This window comes from Acanthochromis polyacanthus, chromosome 8 (genome assembly GCF_021347895.1).
Source record: "Acanthochromis polyacanthus isolate Apoly-LR-REF ecotype Palm Island chromosome 8, KAUST_Apoly_ChrSc, whole genome shotgun sequence".
NCBI classification, from domain to species: Eukaryota; Metazoa; Chordata; class Actinopteri; family Pomacentridae; genus Acanthochromis; species Acanthochromis polyacanthus.
In genome coordinates, this window is record NC_067120.1 from 1421513 (window position 1) to 1437561 (window position 16049).

At 39.5% G+C, this 16049-nt stretch overlaps 1 protein-coding gene across 1 annotated transcript; it reads left to right on the forward strand.

Moving 5' to 3' along the window:
• The first annotated feature begins 1342 nt into the window (after positions 1-1342).
• Positions 1343-14515, forward strand: si:dkey-246g23.4 (uncharacterized protein LOC559426 homolog). Its single transcript, XM_022210296.2, has 6 exons — positions 1343-3937; positions 6805-7074; positions 7477-7620; positions 7707-8407; positions 9264-9504; positions 13019-14515. The coding sequence occupies exons 2-6, from the start codon at positions 6840-6842 to the stop codon at positions 13195-13197; spliced, it is 1500 nt and encodes a 499-aa protein (XP_022065988.1). The 5' UTR covers positions 1343-3937; positions 6805-6839; the 3' UTR covers positions 13198-14515.
• The last annotated feature ends 1534 nt before the right edge of the window (positions 14516-16049 follow it).

A 16049-nucleotide genomic window follows, 5' to 3' on the forward strand; every position in this document is an offset into this window, starting at 1 on the left:
AACTTGAACGCTTTTCTTTCAAAAAGTGAAACAGTATTTCACAGTTATTGCATCAGCGACTTGTTGAGTCGTTTCAAAACCAGAAGCAAACAACAACAAAGCTTTAGTCAGCAGAATTTGCTGCAGAATCAACACGCTGAAACTCTCACAAGTCGCTGTTTTTTCACGTCAACTTGCATGGATTTGAGATGAAGGCGGCGATGCCCATCGGTTGTGTAACACGAGCTGTGATAAAAGTTTCATGATGATGGATAAACCCAGCAGCTGGTGGACAGGCCTCACAGGCACAGAGATCTGAGGCCGTGTTTGAAACACTGCCGGATTTCTCTGAGATTTGTTTCGGTGACACGTTCAGCAGCCTCCACACACAAACAAGCAACGATCCAGACATCAGAGGACCCGTCCACAGCTAATAACACCACCCTGTGTGTGTGTGTGTGTGTGTGTGTGTGTGTGTGTGTGTGTGTGTGTGTGTGTGTGTGTGTGTGTGTGTGTGTGTGTGTGTGTGTGTGTGTGTCAGGCCTCAGCAGCATGGATTCATTATTCAGAAGGTGTTCCATCTCCACCGCTGCTCTACCTTCCCCAGTCATCCCCGCCATAGATTAATTATTTATCACCTGCTCTTATAAATCTTTAATTGTTTGAAGAACCCCCACTGGGAAGTAAATGTCTGTGTTCTCTACACCAAAGTCAGATTTTCATAAAGGTAAAATTACTGACAGTATTCCCCCTCATGTTATTATGGGAGTTTTATTACATGGCATTAATATTAGTAGTAGTAGTAGTAATGGTGTTATGTAATATTTCTGTGTGAATGTTCCGTGATGTGAGATTACATGAATATATCCTAGAGATCTGGTCTGAATTATTCTCTGGCTGCTGGACAGATGCAGAGGAAGAAGACTGATTCTTCCATTCTACTGTCCTCTGTTTCATATATACTATAGCATAGTATATATATATGTATACATATATGTCAGGGTAGAGACTGCGATTTGGTAGAGTTGGAGTTTCTACCGGTAGAGATTGCGATCGCAATCTCTACCAGTAGAAACTCCAATTCTACCAGTAGAGATTTGTCAGGGCTAAGGTTAGACTTTTAAGGGTAGGGTCAGGGCAGGGGTCAGATTTAAAGTTCCATCTCTACTGGTAGGATTGGAGTTTCTACTGGTAGAGATTACAATCGCAATCTCTACCGGTAGAAACTCCAATTCTACTGGTAGAGACTCCAATCGCAATCTCTACTGATAGAAACTCCAGCTCTACCAAATCGCAGTCTCTACCCTGACATATATATATATACTATAGCATAGTATATATAATATTTCCAACAAATCAAACTGGTGTTGTATTTCTGTATTTCTGTGACAGTGGGTTTTACAGGGTCAAGTGCTTCAGTGCTGAGCCAAATATTTAATGTGATCAATGGCCCGTAAAGAATAACATGTTGTTCGTGTTAAACTCAGACTTCGTGCCGTCGTCACTCGTTGCTGACTCAGGACAGAGAACAGATTGGGCTGTCTTCCGTAACAATCCAGCAAACCTTGACGCCTCTTCAGTGAACTCCAGAGCTCATAAAAGAGACACTTCATGAGCTGGATTGATAGTTTACAAAAGTTTATTGGCAGGCGGCACCAGCGAGAGGTAATTAAAGGCAAGATTTACAAGGCATTTGTCCGAGCTGTTTGTGGAATAATGAAGCCGCAAAAAAGTCCTGTCACATTTCCGATAAAAGCCGTCCTTCCTGTTTGTTAATGGCTGAGTCAGTAAAGGAGCAGATGAATCCAAGCTTGCCAATTCACAAGCACTTAATGTATTCAAAATTACTGCCTTCTAACACTTTTAATGTTGTTTTGAAACTTTTTGAATTAAAAATGTTCTTGTCGTGCTGCCAGATGACAAACCAAATTGTCAGTGTTAAATATTCAATCATAGAAAAAGTCCAATTTTGAGGGCAGGTTTTTTAGAAAATAAAAATAGTTTGCTTTTGTTTGTTGACTTGAAACAATGTTTTACAGACCTGATGAACATTAGACAGCATTAACTGAGCTCTGTGTGTTGCAAACTCATTTCTTTTTGCTTTGAGCTGCTTGTAACCCGACCCTGCTGCTTCTGCTTTGGTGTTCGACACAGCGATCATCAGAGGTGTGAGCAGGAGAAAAACTGATTACTTATGACTGTGTTGTGTTTGGCTCTTTCTCTGCATTGTCTGTAGTTTGATCTCCATGTGGGCGTATATCATGTGTCCATTATTCAGGTCTGTCCTTATTTTTAGAACACAAACTACGGTGGGATCAGACTCCAGATCAGAGGTGTCAAACTCATTTTAGTTCAGCCCAGTTTAATCTCAGGTGAGCAGTAAAACCACAGCATAATAACCTTTAAATAACCACAACTCCAAATGGTTCCTTTGTTTTAGTGCAAAAATGTTGGCATTTAAGAACAGTGAAGTGAAATTTCAACAACATTCATCCTCAGTTTATCATTTCCACATTACAACTTCACAGAGTGTCTTCAGAGGAACACAACATTTAGTCACCTGGAACTGAACCAGAGAGGATTTACTATATGATCAAAACAACAAAAACCCCTGACAAAACCCAAAAACAACAAAACAAGACAAGATATTACAAAAATGAGACAAAAACGACACAAAACAAAACAACAGAGACAAAAAATTTGGACAAACAACAAAAACGAGACCAAAAAATTATACAAATAACACAAACAAGACCAAAAAGGACAAAAGCAAGAAACAAAACGGAGTGTTTTATGAACAACCTGAAATTTGCTCAGAAAAATAAGCTGTAAATTCAGCAGTATAATGCCTCAGTTTACCGTTCAGACGTGTGCATTCCGACTTAGAGATGTCTGGAAAAGCACAAAACATTCAGTCACAGATAACTTTAACTGAACAATGGAGCACTTTATTTTATTCAGTATGATCCAAACAACTTGTCAAGGTCTAGAAATTATTTAAAATTTGCAGCTAATGACACCCTTGCTCCATATGAAGGTCCTGGACATTCAGACTAGAACAGTGTTTGTGGTTGCTGCGTCCTTTATGTAAAGAATGGATTAATAAATGTCTAAATGCTACCTTGCCAGACTAAACAGCTGACTTTCTGGCTTACTACATGTGATCAAACACACAGGCCAAATGTGAACCTGATTAGCTGTTTATTTTTAATATCAAACTCTTGATAAATATTAACCAAGGACATTTCTTTTTTCCCTAAAATCTAACCGAGTGTGTTGTTTACTTAGTCTCATAAGTGTTTCATGTTGGAGAAATGTTCATTATTTGACACAAAGTTGGTTTTATGTCCTTGAAAAATAAACGTTTCAAGATCCATCTTAATGCAGAGGTGTTTTATTTTGGTGGGATGTCATCTTACATCCTCCATTTACAGTTTTTATGGCCGTCCTAGCAGCAGATGTTCCCTTCCTCTGGTTAACTGATGGTACAGGTGTTCAGATCTGCTTTTTTTGGCGTCTTGCTCTGAATCACACACGTGCAGGCTACAAAACATCTGATAAAGAAAAGGTCAGATAAAGCTCTGCCCTGCGCTTGTCTTTGTTTTCAACATGTCAACATGCTGAGGAATCCAGAGAAAATAGGTGACAAAGGTCAGTCCAGGTGAGCCGCTCACATGTCACCATCAATGTTTTACTCAGCGAGTTTTTTAATCCTCTGTTGACTTTAAATGCTGCCTCTTCTGTCTTTTTCCTGCTCTCTCTGCTGGTGGTTCTACATGTTGACCCCTCGGTGCCTCCTAACCTGAACTCCTGAGGACCTCCAGGCATGTTTCATCTTCTGCTGAGTGACAGCACCAGCACCGCATGTGGAAAACCACTGGAGGCTTCTGAAACCTCAGCAAAGCCTGGAGAGCCGGCCTGCAGGAAGAGCATGATGGCTTCGACTTGATCCCAGCAGGTGCAGTAGACGCAAGATTTTACATTTTATACATCCTTTATAAAATACTGTGAAGTTCTGGAGCCAAAACCCACGTTTGCATTCAGCCAAATCACATCGAAGGTGGGTAAATTTAATCATTAAAAAGCTGGAAAGTCCTCTGTAAACAGCTTCTGTGAAGCCTCATTTTTATTATGATGTGTTTAAAGTATTTTTCCATCAACGGAAAACTGAGCTAAATCCCGTCACGCATGATAAATCAGATCTGTGGTCCAAAGAGATGACAAACAGCTCACAATGGAACAGTTTGATTTGTATTCTATAATCACTCTAACACTCAGTTTCCCAGGCATTCGTTAAAAATAATCCTAGAATAAACAAAAATTTAATAATGGTTTCTTCTGTGAAAAATGAAAAAGTTAGTAGTCTCAGCAGACCTTTGGTCATACAGTAAATGATTTACTGTGCTTCAATAACCAGGGCCTAAACTTAGACATTTCAAATCCACTCATTGACATTTTCATTTATGTATCTGAAATACCTGGAATTCTAAATAAGCTCAGAGGCAAAAAGATTCATGTTCTTTGCTGATCACTGTTTTAAGTTTGGATCATGGCATTAGAGAGAAAAAAGTCATGCATGATTCATAAAAAGACACAGATACAGAATAATCCAACCCTTTAGATTTTAGTTCAGTACAGTATTAGGTTCTGCATGAGGGGACACAGCCTGTTAAAAGCACTGCTCTATGATGCATGCTGCTCTTATGAATGAAGTTTTGTTGTGCAAAAGCAGCGACACCATAATAGTCAGTGTAATGATTAGCCAGAATGGTCTGGTTCAGAGATTACATGACTGCAAGTTCAGCTGAAACATGGACCTGAGAATATGGGCTGATGTGGATTTAAATGATTGATTCAAATGCTACAACTTTTGGTACCAAACAGCCAAAAGTTTGTGGACATACACTACCAGTCAAACGTTTTAGAACACCCCAATCTTTCCATTTTTTTATCGTAAATTCTGCATGTTAATGTATTTTATCTGAAATGAAAGCATAGAACAAATAAACTAATGAAGTTAAAACAAAAATTCTTTTGACTCATCGAAGTAGCCACCGTTGGCAGATGAACACACATGTGGCATTCTTTCCTCAATGGAAATCAGATGTTCTTCAGGAAGTTCTTCCAGCTCTGTAGCAGAAGTTCCATAAATGTGAGGTTCTGTAGGTTCTTTGCTTTCACTCTTCTGTCCAGTTCATCCAAACCAGCTCCATGGGTTTAAGTCTGGAGACTCCATGTTCTCATCCACCTGGTTCTTTGGGTGGTTCTACAGAGCTTGGACTGATGTTCTGGGTGATTATCTGCTGTTGATGAACTTGACCAGCTAGAACATACCAGAGGGTTCTGCCTGGAGCTGTAGAATGCTGTGGTAGCCGTTTAGGTTCAGGGTTCCTCTCAGTCTGTACAAGAACCGACCCTGGATCCAGCAGAACAGCCCCAGATCGTCACCTTCCTCCTCCATGTTGGACAGCTGATGTTCCACACTGAGGAACCATCGTTCTCCTACTGGACGGCTGCAAACGTCCTGCTGATGAACCAGAGATTCCAGATTTAGCTCCATCAGTCCATAAAACTTTCTTCCAGGCTTCAGTAGTCCATTGGTGGTGTTTCATGGTCCAGTCATGCCTCTTTTTCTGATTCTGACGTCTTAACAATGGCTTCCTGCTGCAGCTCCACCTGTCAAACCTGCAGCTCCAAGTCTTGTCTCCACAGTGAACCTTCTTCCTATGACCTCTATGAAGCTGATTGAAGCTGCTGTCCTCTGAGCTCCTATCTCCAAGCTGCTGACTCTCACAAACTGGTCTTCTTTTGGTCTTCCAGACCTCTTCCTGTCAGAGTTTCCTCCAGTTTCTGAGCCTTTTGATGGAGAAGAAAACTGGACTCAATGATACCAGGACTTTCTTCCTCTCAGCAGAAAACACCTACATTTATAGTGTTCTGATGGTCTGCCTCTGTTCTATTGTTAATTTCCTTTCCCTCTCCATTTTTACAGCAACACACTACTTTCTGCGGTACCTCCTGTTCAGAGGGTTCCACATAGCTTTCCACATTGCTTTCAACAAGTTTTTGGAAACTGTCCATAATATCGGAACGTGCTTGTTGGAGCTGAGATCAGGGTTCCATTAACGCAAAAAAGCATTTCTTATTAACCTGAGCTTCTGCACTGGGCACTTATACGTTCAAACAGAAAAGAGTCTTCACCAAACTGTTGGAAGCAAACAGCTGTCTAAATGATCATGTTTTAGAATGAATATTTATCTATTTTACTCCAATGTTGCATGCAAATAAGAGGTGGAAGAATTTTGTGGTTCTTTTACTCAAGTAAAAGTAGCTGTTCTGCAATATAAAAATAATCCAAAACTAGTTAGAATCCTACATTAAAATGTAAAAATATAAATGCATAGTGAAGTGCACAAGTAAATGGAGTAAAACTGAAGTTAAAAAAAATGTACAAAATGAAAAAAAAATCTTTAAAAAACTGAAGCGGTATCAGCATCTCAGCTGAATAGCTGCATAAATATGTGGACAGGACTGTCTGTGACATGACCATTTGGTGGAATTATATCCAAATTATAGTAATTTAGACTTAGTTTTATGTTATTTTTTAAATTATCGAAACAAAACTTCTACTACCATGAGTAAAGAAGTGTTCAACAAATACTTCCTACATTTCTAACAAACCCTCGTCTCACATCACCGTTTGTACGTCGGTCCTCTAAAACCAAATGACACCAAACGTCACAAGAAATCAGCTTCTTGTTTTCCAAATTTGACAATTGCTGTAAAAAAAATACCAACAAATAACCCCCTGTGGGCTCTTTCTAGGTGTCTGAGTGTTGCAGAAAGCAGTGCAGCTCATCATGGACTCTCCAGTGAAGGCTCAAAGCAGAAGGTCTGTTGTTTCTCCTCCAGCAGCCCTCGACGGCGGCTACGCCTGGTTCGTCCTGCTCTCCTGCTTCCTCGTCTTCGGTCTGACCTTTGGGGTCGTGAAGGCCTTCGGTGTGTTCTATGTTGAGATACATCGATACTTTGGAACCACAGCGACAGGAACGTCATGGATCACCTCTATTGCCGTAGCAACCATCCACGTTGGAGGTAACTATCAGCATTTTATTTTTTACTTCAGGTACATGAGTCTTTATGACGAAGTCTGGACTGCAGGACACCAGGACATGTTTTATAGTCCTCAATTTACAACAAATTACCTAAATGTCATCTGTATCTTTCAAAAGCCTCCACACTTTTTAAATGTCAAATCCTTCAGATGACTCAGCAGAAACTCATACTTCCTGACCACCATGGGACGCTCTTGAACATCTTAAAACACCACCTGAAATCAGTTGTAAGGTGCCGGATGAAATGAACCACCTTGTTCAATAAAAAAACCCAGCAGACTTTAAATGGGGTGCATAAACGTACATTGCACAGCTTTTCTGTTGCACCACATCAATTTATTTCATTGCATGTAGACTGAAGAATATTCTGTGTCCTCTGCAGCACCTTTAGCGTCGGCACTCAGCGCCCGCTACAGCCACCGCTCCGTGGTGATCGTGGGTGGACTGATATGCAGCGTGGGAGTGGTGTTGGGGGCTTTTGCTCGTAACATCACTGAGCTCTACCTGACTGTGGGGTTTCTAAATGGTAAGTAGTTTAATGTAATTGTGCACACATGCAAACCAAACCCAGAACATGCACACAGAGTTTGATATTTGTTGTGCTGGTTGCAGGGTTTGGCTATGCGTTAACCTGGACCCCCACCGTCACCATGTTGGGTTTCTACTTTGAGAAAAGGCGTCCGATGGCCAACGCCTTGTCCAGCTCTGGAGAGTGCATCCTCACCTTCGTCCTCACGCCTCTGTTCCAGCTGCTGATCGACAGCTTCTCCTGGAGAGGAGCTCTGCTGATCCTCGGGGGTCTGCAGCTCAACCTGTGTGTGTGTGGGATGCTGCTGAGGCCTCTGAAAACCTCCAGAGATGTTTGCAATGCCAGTGAGGTCAAAGCAGAGGAGGAAGGCTTGTCCATGGAACTGCTCTCTCAAGAGGATCGGCCCAGGTCGGTTAATCAGGAAGAGGAAGGAGTGGAACTATCTGAGAATGATGAACAGACGGTTAACGCATGTCCTGAAGAACCGAAACAGAAACCACATGTGACCAAAGACTCAGCAGCTAAGAGGGCTGAACTAAAGACCAAAATCATTCGCTACGTAGATTATACTCTTATCAGAAATGCTCGATTCATGGTCTACTCCATGTTTGGGGTGTTTGCCGCTCTGGGGTTCTTCGCTCCAGCTCTGTTCCTGGTTCCTTACGCTCGCAGTAAAGGAGTGGAGGAATACCAGGCGGCTGCTCTGATGTCCATCTCTGCAGTGCTGGACCTGTTTGGACGAGTGTTCTTTGGCTGGGTGGCAAACCTGAGGCTGGTGGAGACGGTATGTTCAATGTAGGAATGATAGTCTAAACCAGGGGTGTAAACTCATTTAGTCCAGGTTCCACATTCAGCCCAGTTTGATCTCAAGTAGACTGAACCAGTCAACATGAGGCCCGTGGTCCAAAAGTGGTCCTCCAGAGGGTCCAATCCGGTCCTCAAAGTGGAAAAATTACAGAGAAGACATTAACTGCAGATTGTAAATTAGTAAAACTATAAATTTAAAATCATTTCTAGACCATGACACGTTGTTTGGATCATAAAGGAAAATACTAGATTGTTCTTTGTTCTTTTGTCCTTTTTTGTCATATTTTTTGTCATTTTGTGTTTTGTGTTGTCCATTTTTTCTTGTTTTGAAACTTTTTTGTTGAAATTTTCTCTCTTTTTTGTTTCCTTTTGTATCATTTGTCTCATGTTTTGTTGTTTGTTGTTTCTTTGATGTTTCCTTTTTGTCTCACTTGCGTTGTTTGTCTATTTTATTGTCACTAATGTGGAAATGATAAACTGAGGCTGAGTGTTGATGAAACTGAACTTATTTTTCTTCAGAAAGTTCAGGTTGTTCATGATGTTTTGTAAAAAAGATAATTCCTTGAATATGAACATTTTCAGAACTTACTCTTTTGCACTAAAACAAAGGAAACATTAGGAGATGTGGTTATTTATCAGTTATTATGCTGTGGTTTTACTGGTCCACTGGAGATCAGACTGGGCTGAATGTGGAACCTGGACTGAGATGAGTTTGACTCTCCTTGTTTAGATTCATATTTAGTGCGCAGACATGATAGTGTCATCAATTTTCCCATTTAGGTTCTCTGCAGAAAAGCCAGAATGTGTTTTCCAGAGTGTCCTTCCTCTACCAGGTGCAGCAGCTGACGGTTACAGTGACTCTGCTCGGTGCGGTGATCCTGCTGTGTCCACTGGCCTCCTCCTTCACTGAGCTGGCTGTTTTCAGTGCAGCTTACGGCCTGGTCTACGGAGCAACGGTCGCCATCCATATCACCGTGCTGGCCGAGATCGTGAGCATCCAAAAGCTGGGCAGCGCTCTGGGCTTTTTCATGCTCATACGCAGCAGCGGAGGCCTGCTTGGACCGCCCATCGCTGGTGAGCTTTCATAGTCAGCTGAAGTTCATATCAAACAGAAACACATTTCAGCTCGTTGCTTTACAATTCCTGATGATTAATTCCATTGTGGTGACTGCAAGGTAGAATTAAACAAGATGTTGCAGTGACTGAATAGAATTCATTAGAATAGAATGTCATTATTTCTGTATGTTAATACATCCATTTGCTGAGCTTCAGAATAATCACAAGGTTACAGTGTCCTTTGCCATTTTCCTGGTCCTGTTCTTCCAGAACATTAAATATCACACAATGGAAGTGCTTATACATCATTCTGCAGCCCGGTGAGCCTCATTCAAACAAAATGAGGTTTTTATACCTTCCTGATACGCAGCGCCGCCCTTAAATTAATAAAGGATTTTGGTAATCCTGCTAAATTTTTATATTCAGAGAGCATCCGGGCAAAATTACAATATCATGATGCTTTATGTTTGTGTTAATTTCACGGCTCACCACCTTCCAAATATCCTTTTTTCCCCCCTGAGTCAAATAGCATTTCTTCTCCATCGACTTCTCACTCTGTGACATTTCCATACACCATGTCCTACAGGATGTCAGCCGTGGAAACATAACGGTGAAGCAGTTTAGCAGAGGAAGGCAAAACACTAGAATCTGTAGAGAGGGTTCCTTTAAACCTGTGTCAGCATGCATCACTGATTTTCTATTCACTTGGAAGAAACACTGGTGTAGAGTATGATCACACCCTAAAGCTGATAGTTTTAAATCCAGATAATATTGAGCAACAGTAACTTTCATTTGGGATTGGTTCTGTGTCCACATGAAGGCTATTTGTAGCTCTGTTTTGGTCTCCACCAAATCCCAGGAAGAAAATTTGCCTCTTGTTGAGCTTTTTTGGCTAAAAACAGACGGCCAATGTGTTCAAAAATTATCCTGATAAGCACAGGGAGAGTAAACTACATGTTAAAGACAGAAAACCAGATGCAAAAGAATCTAAAATACTTCATGTAGATGAAAGAAACTGCAGTCAAGCTTCCTACAGGTATATCACGATAAGGAACCACTTTCACTTCTCCTTGTGATTCATATTCACCATAACAACACCAACCACAGCAGTGTTAGGTTATGGAAGGTATTTAAGATCTGCAGAAAAGACACAAAATATTATGCATATCTCCCTGATATGGGCTTTTACATTATTATTCATATCTTACTTCTCATATAAGCATCCATCCATCCATCCATCCATCCATCCATCCATCCATCCATCCTCTATCCATTCATCCATCCATCCATCCATCCATCCATCCATCCATCATCCATCCATCCTCTATCCGTCCATCCATCATCCATCCATCCATCATCCATCCATCCATCCATCCATTCATCCATCCTCTATCCATCCATCCATCATCCATCCATTATCCATTCATCCATCCATCCATCCTCTATCCATCCATCCATCATCCATCCATCATCCATCCATCATCCATCCATCCATCATCCATCCATCCATTCATCCATCCATCCATCTTCTATCCATCCATCCATTCATCCATCCATCCATCTTCTATCCATCCATCCATCCGTCCATCTTCTATCCATCCATCCATCCATCTTACTTCTCATAAAGTATAAAAATCCATCTTGTCTGCTTTTCATAATTTACTCCTTTTTATCATAAAAGGATATTAAAAATTATGTTCTTATCTTATTGTTCTTATTATATTCTTATCAATGCACTTCATTATATGTGTCGGTGTCCTTCATGTTCTGTGTCTTACTGCACCTCCAAAGTATGTTTAAACACATTTTAAAGGAAGTTTTCAGATCTGTCTACTACATTTGCAATCTGTTTGAATTATCTTCTTTATTCTATAGTGAAAAAATGAGAAACCTTCTTGGAAAGCTATTAAAGTTAAATTGCAGTAAACTGCCCCTGGCGCTCTCAGCCTCTAAAGTAAAATCTCATTTTCCTCTCCTTTCTCCATGCAATCCAACACTTATCCCTCTCCACACACACACACACACACACACACACACACACACACACAAACACACACACACACACACACACACACACACACACACACACACACACACACAAAAAAAAAAAACGACAGCCCTATCTTACAACGCAGCGAGCATTTGAACCCGATTACTGAGGTTACGACCCACATTTAAACACGACTCTAAACAATAGCGGTAAATACAGCCAGAAAACACCCAGGCTGTGTTGGCATCCAGGCAGAGGCGGCCATGCCATGAAGTGTCCCACAGGTGATCATCCAGCAGTAAATCAGCTGGAGGAAGCTCTCCAACAGAGTTATTCACATAACTGTAGTTTGGGTGGTTGATCTGATGGTATTTAAGGATTTTTGAGAGAAAGAAACAGGGGATAAGAATATTTTCAGTTACTGAAGTATGACAGGCCGCTAATCTTTAATTCTGTAAGTCCCAAAGAAATTAGACTTTCCCTTTGGATGATAGTTTTTGCTGTTATTTCAACTTTTATTTGCACTGGAAGAGTCTTGTCTTTTATTCTTCTAAATTTATTGTTTTATTCATCCATCCGTCCATCCATCCATCCATCCATCCATCTGTCCATCCATCCATTCATCCATCTGTCAATCCTTCCTTCATCCATCCTTCCATCCATCCATCCATCTATCCATCCATTCATCATCCATCCATCATTCATCCATCCATCCATCATCCATCCATCCATCTGTCCATCCATCTGCCCATTCATCCATCCATCCCTCCATCCATCCATCTGTCCATCCATCATCTGTCCATCCATCCATTCATCATCCATCCATCCATCCATCCATCCATCCATCATCCATCCATCCATCTGTCCATCCATCTGCCCATTCATCCATCCATCCCTCCATCCATCCATCTGTCCATCCATCCATTCATCATCCATCCATCCATCCATCATCCATCCATCCATCTGTCCATCCATCCATCCATCCATTCATTTATCATCCATCTATCCATCCATCCATTCATCATGCATCATCCATCCATTCATCATCCATCCATCCATCCATTCATCATCCATCCATCATCCATCCATCCATCCATCCATCCATCCATCCATCCATCCATCCATCCATCCATCTACTGGCCTCAATCTTACAATCTTCTGTGTTTAACAAGTTGCTAAAACAGTTGATATTAAATAAAACTGAAACTGACCTCAGATAAAACTAATGCTAATTGAAGTAAAGTAGTTATAAATATAGACTGTGGTGTCCTATTTTTAACTTAACATGGTTCCTCTGACACTGAGGCTATTTCTAACTTATTTACTGTATCGTTCTCGGAGCCGTTTTCTTACTTTGTAGACCAGAGAGTTGATGGAAGTTGACGATAAATCAAAGTATTAGTAATTATAGTTCCTTCCCTGACATTACTGCCTTAGGATGAACTTGATCTTCACGCAATCCGATCTTCCTTGTTTTAGAGTTGTGATATTGACTGTTGGAAACATGAATGTGTCAGCGCTAACACTTCCTATTCCTTTTAGGATTTTTCATTGACAAGATGAGCGACTACGGGACGGGCTTCCTCATGGCGGGCGTTGCTCTCATCGTCTCTGCCCTGTTCCTGCTCCTCCTCCGTCAGATGAGCCGAAGGGGTCAAAATACAGACGCCAAGAACCATGACACGGACATGGACAAAGAGCTGGATCAGGACGTGACATGAACATTAGAGCTTTTACTGCTGTTGATGAGCTGTAAATTGCATCTGGATCCAAAGGTCACTGTCAGAAAAATGCAGGGACAGTTGAACTCCAAACAAGTAATCTGCAGCTTCAAAATGAGACTTTTCTATCTATAGCTGGGGGACAAATGAAAGGAAAAACCAAAGTAGAATGTCTTAGTAAGGCACCAGAATATTTTCAATGCTCCTCTGCATTGATTCTCCAAGTCTCAAGAGAGACTGGAGAGGTGGAACGTCATTCTTATTAATATATTTTCCTCCATTTGGTGTTTTGATGATGAACGATGAACATATCGGTCCAAAATCTCCCTTAGGTTTTCCACTGGAGTGACAACTGGTGGTTGTGAAGGCCATAGCGCATCATTTACATCACATTCATTAAACCCTTCAGTGAAGGGGATTATTGTCACTGTGGAAGAGACCACTCCCATAAGGATAGAAGTCTTTCATCATATTACTCGGGACTGTTTTTTATTGATTTCCAGTGACCCTTCCATCTAAGGGCACAACTGGACCCAAACCATGATCCCTTCACCGTAGAAATAGAGGGTTTAGATTTTTCCTTTAACTTGTCACCTGTCTGTATAGCTATGACATCTTTCTAAGAGTAATTACATGGATGGTTTGGAGTCTTTGGAGCAGCTCGTTCAATCAAATGCACCGCAGAATGTATCTACAGGTAGGAAATTATGAAATCCAGCTGATCTGCATGGCTTCCTATCAAAAAATTCAGGGAAAAAATTTTACGAATGTACCCTTTCTCTTGAACATTACCAGTATGACTAGTTTCATGTGCGTGTGGATTTTTAAAAGCATAAAACACACACTGATATGCCACAGCACAAAAACCAATGACAAATGCAGTGTATAGCTTCATTAATCTTGTTATGATGCAACGTTCTGCTGGGAAATCTTGGTTCCTGGTAATCATGTGCATGAGAAGCACTCCATGACGGCGGTAGCTTCCCCAGCACGACATTTGACCACACGGCAAAAAATTACTGACCTTCAGAGCTCAAAGCTTTTTTGGCAGCACAAGAGGGTCCTATATAATCTTGTGGAGGATGGAGTAATGTTCAACCTTCCTCCCCACGACCAGTAATTTACGTACAGTCCCTAAAGCGCTGAAATAACTCATTTTCTGGAATGCATTAAACTGCAGTAACACACTGTCACTTTCCTACAAAATGACAATGACACAGCAAATGTAGAGACATAAAGATCAGCCGTTAAGTTGATTACAAAAAACCAAAGCCTTCTTTTCTATTTGTTGTCATAAAGAAGTTCTTTTCTCATTGAATGATTTTATCGTGTTCTGTGTCAGGTGTGGATGAATGTTGGGATGTAAAGTTAAAATGTGACTCTGGCTCCCTCCAGTGGAGAGCTGCTGATACTGCATTTCCAGCTGAAAAACATAGCTGACAAATGCAGATGTATGCAGATATTTAACCACAAAGAGAATTACAGATATAAGGCAGACAAGCTCGTTACAGTAGACTGCATCAGTTTTTTTCTGGTTCAAACTCAGCAAAGCGAGCTCTTTTTTACTTACTGCATCCCCCAAAACATTCTAAAATGTCAAATTGTATTGCTGAAGCAACAAAATAGGTTTTGAATGGTTTCGGGAATCTATTTCTTAATTATGTCCCAGTGCAGCCTGAAATCCAGCAAGAGAAGCTTTTCTTAATTTTAGTCCTCTGCTGCAGAATATTTGTTACGTGCAGCCATTAAGTAAACTGTGGAATCCCAGCAATGCCGTAATAAAAGATAAATCTGCTAAAAATAAATAAATAAATGAGAAAATAAGTGTGCAAATATAAAGAGGAATAAATATAAACATTTAAAAATCTATGGAAAAATAAAGAAATAAATGTATAAATGTAAAGAATAAATAAAAGAAAAAATAAAAATAAATCTGTTAAAAAATAAGGAAATAAATGCGCAAACATAAAGATGAATAAACAAAAGAATTTTTTAAATATCTGTTAAAAAATAAATAAATGTGTAAATAAAAAGATGAATAAATGAAAAAAATAAAAATGAGTGAAAAAACAGAAGTAAATATAAAGAGGAAAAAATAAAAAATAAATAAAAATATGGAAATTTAAAGGTAAATTTTGTCTTTGCTTTTCCCTTTTCCTTGTGTTTTTTCCGTTCTTTGTTTTTTTCAGGTACTGACTACTCACCTGTACAGAAAGCCCCACCCAAAGCCTTGATTGGCAGCTCAGTTCATCAAGTAAAAGTAAATTTTATTCATTCTATTATTCATTGTTTTTATATTTACACATTTATTTCCTTATTTTTTAGCAAATTTATTTTTTTATTATGTAATTTATTCCTCTTTATATTTACACATTTATTTCCTTATTTTTAGTAAATTTATTTTTTATTTATTTTGTTATTTATTCCTCTTTATATTTACACGTTTATTTCCCTATTTGTAACAGATGTATTTTGTATTTATACTTTTCTTAATTCCTCTATATATTTACACATTTATTTCCTTGTTTTTTAGCAAATTTATTTTTTATTTATTATGTTATCTATTTCTCTTTATATTTACACATTTATTTCCCTATTTTTAACAGATTTATTTTGTTATTATTCTTTTCTTAATTCCTCTCTATATTTACACATTTATTTTCTTATTTTTAACAGATTTGTTTTTAATTTATTTTCTTAGTTCCTCATTATATTTACACATTTATTTCCTTATTTTTTAAGCAAATTTATTTTTTTATTTATTATGTTATTTGTTCCTCTTTATATTTACACATTTTTTTCCCTATTTTTAAATAGATTTATTTTTTTATGGCACTCCTGTAATTCCATAG

Coding starts and splice junctions, on each gene's coding strand:
- si:dkey-246g23.4 (XM_022210296.2), top strand. CDS start 6,840: ATGGACTCTCCAGTGAAGGCTCAAAGCAGAAGGTCTGTTGTTTCTCCT. Junction 7,075..7,476: donor AGCAACCATCCACGTTGGAG/GTAACTATCAGC, acceptor TGTCCTCTGCAG/CACCTTTAGCGTCGGCACTC. Junction 9,505..13,018: donor GCTTGGACCGCCCATCGCTG/GTGAGCTTTCAT, acceptor TATTCCTTTTAG/GATTTTTCATTGACAAGATG.